General features: G+C 46.4%; 1 protein-coding gene across 1 annotated transcript in view; it reads left to right on the plus strand.

Annotated features, from left to right (window-relative positions):
- Positions 1 to 10,121, plus strand: part of LOC132587900 (aromatase) — a 31,364-nt gene extending 21,243 nt beyond the window's left edge. Inside the window, exons 6-9 of the mRNA XM_060260305.1 lie at positions 950 to 1,064; positions 2,978 to 3,140; positions 8,125 to 8,366; positions 9,864 to 10,121. Coding sequence (XP_060116288.1) covers positions 950 to 1,064; positions 2,978 to 3,140; positions 8,125 to 8,366; positions 9,864 to 10,121 — 778 coding nt within the window. The remainder of the gene's footprint in view (positions 1 to 949; positions 1,065 to 2,977; positions 3,141 to 8,124; positions 8,367 to 9,863) is intronic.
- Positions 10,122 to 11,208: the final 1,087 nt, after the last annotated feature.

Consider the following 11,208-nt stretch of genomic DNA (forward strand, 5'->3'; position numbering starts at 1 on the left):
CGAGGCCTTCCCCTGAGGTGGTCTCCCAGCTCTGGGATTCATAGGTCAACTGCCTCTGCACGTGGAGGTTCCCTTTAATCACCATGATTAGTAGCCTCTGATAGACGCATCCTCCATGAAGTTGTCCGATTCCCTTTTTAAGCCATCTGTGCCTGTTGGCCAATCGCTGCATCCTCTGCTAGCAAATTCCACACTTTAATCACTTGTCATATAAAGAAATATTTCCTTTTGTCTGTCTTGGATTCCCTGCTCATCGGCTTCATTGGATGCCCTTGAGTTCTATTATTTGGAGGGAGAGGGGGGGAAATTCCTTTTTTATCTTCTATTTAAAAATGCATTGGCTATAAAAGCCAACAGCAAACCCTCTCTCAGTATCTCTTGCCTGGAAAACCCTACGGGGTCAATAGAAGTTGGAGGTGACTTGACATCAAAATAAATAAATAAAAGCCTAAAGAATGAACAGAATTCTTGCCAACAAGACTTTGAAATATAGCCCTTTCCAGGCGTGTGTTCAAATAGAAATGATGGAACCATTGCTTGAGCGTCCTAAGATGTGAATCCCTTCCCATTTAAGGACCTTTCAAGTTACTGAATTATCTGGGTTGCCTCTGATGCTTCCTGTGTGGGCACAGAGAAGCACCGCGGACCTTTAGAGCCAGTTCGGTATAGTGGTTAAGTGCGCAGACTCTTATCTGGGAGAACCGGGTTTGATTCCCCATTCCTCCACTTGCACAAGCTGGAATGGCCTCGGGTCAGCCATAGCTCTCACAGAGCTGTCCTTGAAAGGGCAGCTGCTGTAAGAACTCTCTCAGCCCCACCTACCTCACAGGGTGTCTGTTGTGGGGGGAGGGAGGAGATTGTGACCACTCTGAGATTCAGAGTATAGGGCGGGATATAAATCCAACATCATCTTCTTCTTTAGTGATGAACCTGTCCCTTTCTGTTTCAGGAAGGATCTGAAAGAAGCCATCGAAATCTTAATCGAGCAGAAGCGACAGAAGCTTTCCACCGTCGAGAAACTGGAGGAGCACATGGACTTTGCATCGCAGCTGATTTTTGCACAGGTAATTTTGATTTGGACAGGGCACACTCTGGAATGTAGCACACATTATTACTGATGGGAGGAATGAAGTTTCATTGATCTGAGGGGTGCATTTGTTTCTAAATTCTCCCCTCCCTGCAAACTAGGAATGAACTGATTTTCCTCATTCCATGCTTTTATTGCTCATGAGTTGCTCTCTAGTCTGCACTTTGCCCCTTCTGACTTCCAATTTAATGAGGCGAGTCTCTAAAATTAATTTGGTTGTGCCCTCTTTGCCACCATTTTCTGTGTCTCCCAGGGATGATATTATCTCTCTTTCTTTCTTTTTTTTTTAAATAAAGCTTTCAAAACTCAAAGGTACCTTGTTCACAATGCCTCTTCCTCCAGCAACTCAATACTCTGAGCGCTTCACACAGCAGGATGAATTACTTGCTTGCTGTTTCAAATGAGCAGTATGTTGGGGGTCATTTTTGCCTTTAGACAGCAACATCCAGGTAGCTTTTCTGGGGGATTTGTTGCCTGCTAGGCTCATGGGATAGAGAAGGCAGAGAAAGAAATTCTTTTCTCCCTTTCTCACAATACAAGAACTCGTGGGCATTCAATGAAATTGCTGAGCGGTCAGGTTAAAATGGATAAAAGGAAGTCCTTCTTCACTCAAAGGGTGATTAACATGTGGAATTCACTGCCACAGGAGGTGGTGGCGGCTACAAGCATAGCCACCTTCAAGAGGGGTTTAGATAAAAATATGGAGCGGAGGTCCATCAGTGGCTATTAGCCACAGTATATATATGTATGTATGTGCGTGTGTGTGTATGTGTGTATATGTATATATGTGTGTGTGTGTGTGTATAGATATATATATACACACACAAACACATATATTGGGCACTGTGTGACACAGAGTGTTGGACTGGAAGGGCCACTGGCCTGATCCAACATGGCTTCTCTTATGTTCTCATGCATACTCTGGAATTATTCGGAACAGATGTTTTTCTTTTTCTTCTTTGCTGTCAAGTCACTAATGACTTATGGCAACCCCTGGTAGGGTTTTCAGGGCAAGAGACTTACATTGGTGGTTTGCCCCCTCTGTATAGCAACCCGGGACTTCCCTGGTGGTCTCCCATCCAGGTACGAACCAGAGTTGGCTCTGCTTAGCTGAGAGATCTGATGAGATCAGGCTAGCCTGAGCCATGCAGGTCAAAACAAAAGACATATAAGTGGCTGGCTTGCCATTGCCTGCCGCTGCATAGCAACCCAAGACTTCCTTGGTGGTCTCCCATCTAAGTACAAACTAGGGTTGACCCTGCTTAGCTTACAGGATCTGACAAGACTGGGCCAGCCTGGGCTAGCCAGTTCTCACTGCTGATTTGCTGCTGGGCTCATGCCTACTGCCGAGTAATTCAGAGCTGGTCATGCATCATTTAAATAACTGCAACAGTGTGTTGGCCTGTCCCCAGTTGGCTGCATCTGTGCAGAGCTACATAGATTTCTTTTTATTGTTTACTACCTTTCTAAGGGCAATTCAGTACCAAGGCTTTTCCTTTCCTTTCCCAGAGAGCCAGTTCAGTGTAATGGTTAAGAGTGCAGGTTCCCCACTCCTCCTCCACATGCAGCTGCTGGTGTGACCTTGGGTCAGTCACAAGTTCTCTCAGAGCTGTTCTTTCAAAAGCAGCTTTCTCTCAGAGCTCTCTCAGCCCCACCTACCTCGCAAGGCTGCATGGAGAGGAAGTGAAAGAGAGTGTAAGCTGCTCTGAGACTCCGAGTGAAGGATGGGGTATAAATCTGTCACCTCTGCCCTAGACTCCTCACCCTGTCTGAGAGGCGCACCACAAAACATAAAATGTGGCCTCTGTGTTTGGTCGATTTGTGTCTAACTTGACAATGTTGTTGTCCGCTGAGTTCAACAGTTCCTGTTTTTCTCCCTGAACATTACAGAGCCGTGGGGAACTAACGGGGGAGAATGTGAACCAGTGCGTTTTGGAAATGCTGATAGCAGCCCCAGACACTCTTTCCGTGACCCTCTTCTTTATGTTAGCACTGATCGCTGAACACCCTCATGTGGAAGAAGCAATGATGAAGGAAATACAGGCTGTGATGGGTAAGGGTCTATTGGCAGGTGGAAGATGACAGCAAGACAAAAATCTACTTTTTTTTTCAAAATTCCATGTTGGAAAAGGGCCAAAATACCAGTGATGCAAAGACAGTAAACCTGAAGATTATTTTTTTAGAAGGCAGCCCTATAGACCAGTAGGTCAAACAACCAGAAAGAATTAAGCATGAATCTAGGTGTGGCCTAATATGCAAATGAGTTCCTGCTGGGCTTTTTCTAAAAAAAAAAAAAGCCCTGCATGAATCTATAAATCTCAAGATGTTTAGTTCATTAATGTATTTACGGTAAATACTAGATCCTACTTTTCACTCCAAAGGGACCCATCACAGCTTACAACATCATTCGCTCCTCCTTCATTTATCTCATATGGCATGGAGTGGACTAAGAAAGAGTTAAGTGGTTAGGAGATACCTATTCTGGGTTGGGAAATTCCTGGAGATTTTGGGGGTGGAGCCTAGGGAGGGGAGGGAGCTTAGAGGGATAGAATGCCATTGAGTCTGCCCTCAGAGCAACCATTTTCTCCAGGTGAGCTGATCTCTATGGTCTAGACATCAGTTGATATCCCAGGAGATCTCCAGGCCCCACCCAGACTCTGGCAACCTTAACCGGCCCCAGGCTACCCAGCAAGCCTCCACAGGGAGTCAAACCTGGCTATCCCAGATTCTAGGCCAGGGGGGGCCAAACTGTGGCTCAGGAGCCACATGTGGCTCTTTCACACACATTGTGTGGCTCTCAAAGCCCCCACTCCCCCATTGGCCTGCTTGGAGAAGGCATTTGTCCCTTTAAATAACTTTGCCAAGCCAAGCCAACTGGCAGCTGGAGAATGCAATTAAAGTTAAAGTTGCTTTCTTTCCACCTCTTTCTCGCTCCCCACCTTCCTTCCTTCCTTCCTTCCTTCCTTCCTTCCTTCCTTCCTTCCTTCCTTCCTTCCTTGCAGCTCTCAAACATCTGATCTTTATTCTATGTGGCTCTAATGTTAAGCAAGTTTGGCCACCCCTGTTCTAGGCCAACACGCTACCTATTACATCGTGCAAAATATTTATTTGGAAACTTTTCTGTCTCTTGGCCTCACTTATTCTTTCTGATAATCAAATAGAAACAACATCTTCCAGGAGAGAGCCAGGCTGACAATGTCCTCAAATAGACAATCAATGAATAATCAAAGAGAAATAGTACTCCATCCAATATTGCAGTCCAAGTTAAATTGGAGAGCAAGTTTGGTGTAGTGGTTAAGTGTGCGGACTCTTATCTGGGAGAACCGGGTTTGATTCCCCACTCCTCCACTTGCACCTGCTAGCATGGCCTTGGGTCAGCCATAGCTCTGGCAGAGGTTGTCCTTGAAAGGGCAGCTGCTGTGAGAGCCCTCTCCAGCCCCACCCACCTCACAGGGTTTTTGTTGTGGGGGAGGAAGGTAAAGGAGATGGTGAGCCGCTCTGAGACTCTTCGGAGTGGAGGGCGGGATATAAATCCAATATCTTCTTCTTCTTCTTCTTCTTCTTCTTCTTCTTCTTCTTCTTCTTCTTCTTCTTCTTCTTCTTCTTCTTTTCAATAAATAACAAACCATCTTTATTTATTTGTAGTTTGTAGTTTGCCTTTCCTCTGCCAAAGCCATCAAGCTACTTACAGGGACATTAAATTGCAGAAGTGTCCTACTATAAGAAATAGCAGCAATGAGAAATTATCCCTGTGCCTTTTTTCAGTATTATAAACCCACAAAACCATTGGTCAAAGACCAATCTGAACCATATGGCTTAACAATGGCCTGGATTTGATCACTCTGCATAATATGGTTTGAAGCTCCTTCCAGTCTAAGGAGCCTTCCTTCAACATCTTTTCTGCTGGTGGAACAGTAGAATGTCCCTTCCATCAAAGGGAGGTGCTAAGCACAGTGGCAGCATACAGGCCAATGTTCTCAAAACTAGTTCAACGTAGAAGCCTTCCTTATTTGTTGGAGTGAGCAACTCAGCATGCCTGGACTTTGGGGGTGCAACATCACTCTAAGTGAGTATAGTTGTTATTTCCTTGAACAGAGTGCCTCTCTTCGTCTTAACATAAGAGCTGACCTCTTCCTCCTCCCCCTTTGTCTTCTAACTCTCTCACATGGCCTTCCATGGAAACACACATTTCTGCAGCTCTCTCCTGTAGGTACAGTGTCCTAATACACCTACACATGATGCTGGACAAGCTGGCCATTTGTGATAGGGAAAGTACGCTTTAGATTAGGCTTCTGTTCTCTTCTTTTGACAGCAACCTGAACGTGAACTGGATTTCCTTGAATAAATATGAGTTTACCTTTTTTTGCAATATACTTCTTGATAGATTTATTTAATGCATGCAGAATCACACTTCTATGACTGAGCAAACTCTGTTATATTAACCAAATATCCCAGTACTTATTTCCTCTGAGAGAATGTTTGCCAAAGGCCCAGGCCACCGCTAAAAAGGGGCACACATGAGCAGTAGCCAACTACCCTGACCTGGATGGCCCAGGCTAGCCCAATCTCAGCAGATTTCAGAAGCTAAACAAGGTTCACCTTGGCTAGTAATTGGAAGGGCAACCTCTAAGGAATACAAGGGTTGTGACGCAGAGGCAGGCAATGGCAAACCACCTCTGAAATGTCTCTTGCCTTAAAAAACAAGTCCAGCTCGCCACCTAGTGGTGCATAAAGCTAAAAGAGCTAGAACTTCTAGCTGCCAGGCAGGATCTCCTGGTTATACAACACGCACTGTCACACAATCAGTATTCGTAGCCAACCGAATCATTTGAAAGGGATCCAAATAGCTTGGGTCCTGCAAACTGCCAGCGGGAAGCCTGGACAGTTCAGGATTTCTCCCATTGCCCCTCTGCTAGTGGTAGAGAATGAAAGGAGCCATTTCAGCACCACCAAGCCTTCCCCACTGCAGGGGCTCTGCCCACTCAGTTGTTAGTACATCCGAGCCCATTGACTCCGGGAATAACTTTCCTGGGATCTGAAATGGCTCCGGTTGGGATCAGATAGGGAAGATCCTCCGATACCTGCATGCACAGATGTCAGGATCCAGCCCAATGCAAGCACTACTATAAACATACTCAAACTAACCATAAGACCAAGCAATGACAGGCCAAGCTTTAAGAAAAAATCTTGGCACCAGAGGCTGACATAAAACCAAATTAGAAAAAAAAACATTATTGAGTAGCAACAGCAGATAAAAGCAAGGGAGGCAGCAAAGGGATGGGAGGGGGGATGGGACAGAATCAAGAGAAGGCTTGGGGAATAGGGCTGCCAATCCCCAGTTGGGGGTGGAGGATCCTCCAGTTTGGAGCCCCTCCCTCCAATTCAGTGGGAGGAAATGGCTGCAGGGCACTTCTCTCTGTGATGGGAATCCACCCCACCCCCATGCAGGCAAGAAGCAGGAAATAAACGTGACATGCATATGCAACCAGGAAGTGATGTAGGTACATCATTGATGTCAGGGGTGATGATTTGGTTTTTGTGCAAAATTCTACGGTAGAATTAGTTTCAAACCATAGCGTTTTGCCCCCAAACCAGAGTGTCTCCACCCCCCACACCATCAACATGCCTATGTCACTTCCTGGTGATGTAAGCATGTTGTGTTTATTTCCTGCTTCTCCCTCCTTGATCCAAGAAAGGTAAGCCCCATCCCTTGCCCACTGATCCAACTGACCTGGCAACCCTACTGGGGAATAAATATTTACTTATTGCACTTCTATCCCACCCTATCCAGTGGTGGGATTCAGCAGGTTCGCACCAGTTCTATGGAACCGTTACCTAATGTGCCATCAGTTCTATAGAACCGTTTGTTGGTCGGGCGCCTGCTGTTAACCGCCGCCTCCCCCTTCACCGCTGAGCAGCAGGAGGAGGAGGAAGGGGTCGCCTTTGCTTTCTGCGCCCCGATGAAGGTGAGGCTGGAGGAAACGGCGGGCTCCATAGGGCAGCGAGACCAGGCTACTCATTCAGTAGTTCATGGAGAGCAACATCTACGATTGCCATCAACCAAAAGAGCCATATTTATTTCCATCCCTGGCAGGAGGACTGCACTTTAAGGAGGATTGCAGCTTACCTGTTCCACTGGTGGCTATTTCAAAGTGAGAACCAGCTATCAGCCACAAGCCCCATTAGGCAAAGTCTTTGGTCTACTTTCCTGAAACATGGGCCAGGTCCTGCACTGGGGAACAGTACTCAGAAAAGCATGCCAAAGAGCCACATGTGGCTTCCAATCCATTGAGTGAAAAACACTGATCCAACTGTAACGATATACAACTGGAATCTTTGTGGCAGGGTGCAGCTTTTAAAGAGCTCTTCTACACAATCCTTCAGAGCGCTCCCTAACCTGCAGTGCTGGTATAGTTTAGTGGCTCAGCCACAAACCACAAAGCTCCAGGTTCATATCTCACCTATAAATGAATTTAGTGGGTGGTCTTATGCAGTGGTGGGATTCAAATAAATTAACAACAGTTTAGTTGTCTTTACCTCTTTTACTGTTCTTATTGCAGTATTTAATGCGTGAATTATTAAACTACCTTTCAGTATATCTTTTGGTATAGTTAAAATAGTCATTAGGACATAGAACCTGTTGTTAATTTATTTGAATCCCACCACTGACCCTATCCCATGATATATCATATAGTTTCATCTAGCACATAAAGCTCAACAAAGTTTGGTGCCAGGAGAAACATTATTGGGAGGGAGTTCCACAACTGAGGTGCCACCACTGAAAAGACCCTTTCTCAATTGTTCCATGGCCTATTGGCTCACCTGCCTGGTTTCAGAATCAAATCTTTTCTACTTCTTTATCTCTCCAAGCCAAATTTCAAAACCAAGACTTGAAAAAGATTAGCATTTGAAAAGAAAAAGAACATCTGAAATGTTGCCAGATTCCAAACATGTGGGGCCATATCCTCCCAGCAATTACCTCCCAGGTGAAATAAGAAACCAGAGACCAGCCTCTTTGTCTTCCTCCCTCCCTCAAGGTGACCGAGACATCCAGAGCGAAGACATGCCAAAGCTCAAAGTGGTGGAGAATTTCATCCATGAGAGCATGAGATACCAGCCGGTCGTGGACTTGGTCATGCGCAAAGCCTTGCGGGACGACGTGATCGATGGCTATCCTGTGAAGAAAGGAACCAACATCATTCTGAACATCGGGCGCATGCATAAACTTGAGTTCTTCCCAAAGCCGAATGAATTCTCTCTTGAAAATTTTGAGAAAAACGTAAGTTGTTACACGTACGTGTGTGTGTGCTCGTGTACAGGACTTTTTTGTAGCAGGAACTCCTTTGCATATTAGGCCACACCCCCTGATGTAGCCAATCCCCCTGGAGCTTACGGTAGGCCCTGTACGAAGAGCATGGGCTACATCAGGAGTGTGTGGCCTAATATGCAAAGGAGTTCCTACTACAAAAAAAGCCCTGTGTTTGTGTATAAAATCCTGCTTAAGGGCTCACACTTCAAGATGAAAAATTCATATTTCCGTATTCTTATTCAGTGGAGAGTCTTTACCTTGTGAGACTCACCTACCACAAGCTTTTGATCCAGTTCTAATCCAGACCCACCTTGACTAGTGAACGTGGACATAGATACTTGTGCGTGAACAGAACGGCACCATGTAATATACACACGGGTGGAATTCTAGCAGGAGCTCCTTTGCATATTAGGCCGCACACCCCTGATGCAGCCAATCCTCCAAGAGCTTACAAAAAAAAGCCCTGTAAGCTCTTGGAGGATTGGCTACATCAGTGAGGTGTGGCCTAATATGCAAAGGAGCTCCTGCTAGAATCCCACCCCTGAGTATACAATCTGGATGGCCCAGCCTAGCCAAATCTCATCAGATCTCAGAAGCTAAGCAGGGTCAGCCCCAGTTTGTACTAAGCTGGGAAACCACCAAGGAAGTCCAGGGATGTAAGCAGAAACAGACAATGGCCGACCACCTCTGAACATCTCCTGCCTTAAAAACCCAAAAGAGTCACCATAAGTTGGCAGTGACTTGACAGCATTTCCCACTGTCTAGTGCACAAACTGACACCAGGATTCATTTGCCAGGCTGTGCATTCAACAGTGTCTTCATGTCCCTGCATGAGCATTTATATGCCTTTGCATTGTTCACAGTTCACCCACTGCCTTGATATGTGTGCAAGACCACCCCAAGTTTCATTTATGAAATGTTGGAAGGGGAACGCAACATATGGAGTGACATTGGGCGTTCAAATTTCGGATTTACTTCTGCAGGGTCCTTTGCTTGAATGTAACCTGATGGACAACATGTTTTCACAATAAAATTCAATCCAGTAGACAGAGAGGTGGAACACATACACGTGAAGTTGCTTGAGATTGAATCAGACCCTCGGTCCATTGAAGTCAGTAGTGTCTACTCAGACTGGCAGCAGCTCTTCGGGATCTCTGGCAGGGGTCTTTCAACATCACCTATGACACTCCCAGCCAGGGAGTTTCAACAGTACCCTGTGGCTAATAGCCACTGATGGACCTCTGCTCCATATGCTTATCCAATCCCCTCCTGAAGCTGGCTGTGCTTGTAGCTGCCAGCACCTCCTGTGGCAGTGAATTAAAGTATGCTTAAAGTATTAGCACTCTTGCAATATTGTGGTCAGCTGACTCTTGAAAGCTCATTCCCCGAAGAACCTGTTGGTCTTGAATCTTGCTCATCTACTGCAGACCAGCACGGCTAACTAAATTTCCTTTGACGTTTGCACAGGTCCCCCATCGCTACTTCCAACCCTTTGGGTTTGGTCCCCGGGGCTGCGTCGGGAAGTTTATCGCCATGGTGATGATGAAGGCGATCCTGGTCTCTCTTCTCCAAAGGTGCAGCATCCAGACTCTCAAAGGCAAAGGTCTCGAAAGCATCCCGAAAAACAATGACCTGTCCTTGCACCCAAACGAAAGCCAGCCCTTGCTCGAGATGGTTTTGGTACCGAGAAGGAAGGCAGCAGCCAGGAACCGGGAGGGCCAATAGAACAGAAGCAGCAAGGAGACAGGCAGTTGGGCTTCCCTGACACCAACAGAAAAACTGTCATCCATTCCAGGCGCATCCATTGCTCACTCACTCCACGAAAAGAAACATTTGTTTGCTCCAAGTGCGTTGACAGTGCAGGCGGCCAACTGACCGGCTTGGGTTGGGTCATTATTTAAGACGGTGATCCTTCTGAGCCACAAAAGAAAGGCAGCGTGTGAATTAGCACACAGTAGACTGACAAATGCCTTGATGAACTGCCATTTCAGGTGGAGCTGCAGGACTCGGGGGGGGGGGGGAAGCCCCAAGGAACCATTCCTGCAGGTCCTGCGCAGCTCGAAGTGGGTCAAGAAACAGGCATCCATAGCAGCCTGCGGTTTTAACGGAAACAACATCTCCGCCCCTGTGATCGTGTGAATGAATTTCCATGCCAGTGTTCATCAGGAAAGCAAAAAGTCTGGGGAAGCACAAAGGACAGGGACGGCTTTTGAAAGCGAGAAACAGAACACTCTCTTCTCCCGCTGTTTCGTAGCTCCGAAAAGACATCATCAAGGGATCTTTGCTGCTTTGTCCCGATACACCGTCAGGCAAAAGAATTTGGAGAAAAAGATGCAACTGGACCTTTTCTTCATCTACAAAAGCCCTTGTTTATTTATTTAGGTATTCATACCTTGCTTTTCTCCCCCAGGGGGGACGCAAAACTGCCTACAACAGGGTAGCTCTTCAGATGTTTTTTGCCTACAACTCCCATCAGCCCCAGTCAGCATGGCTGATGGCTGGGGCTGATGGGAGTTGTAGGCAAAAAACATCTGGAGAGCTACCGTTGGCCACCCCCCAGCCTACAATATTGTTCTCCCTCCCTTCTTCCACTTCGGTTTTGTCCTCACAACAATACCACTGCAAGATAGGTTACACTGAGGGTGTATTGGTCTAATCAAGGTCATCCAACGAGCTTCCATGGCAAAGTGGGAATACGTGAAGCTCAGACCCTCGATCCTTCAAGATCAGTATCGTCTACTCAGACTGGAAGATGTTCTCCAGAGTCCCATGCAGAGGTCTTTCCCATCACCTACTGCCTGGTCCTTTTCAC

The sequence above is a fragment of the Heteronotia binoei genome, chromosome 19 (genome assembly GCF_032191835.1).
Source record: "Heteronotia binoei isolate CCM8104 ecotype False Entrance Well chromosome 19, APGP_CSIRO_Hbin_v1, whole genome shotgun sequence".
Lineage (NCBI taxonomy): Eukaryota > Metazoa > Chordata > Lepidosauria > Squamata > Gekkonidae > Heteronotia > Heteronotia binoei.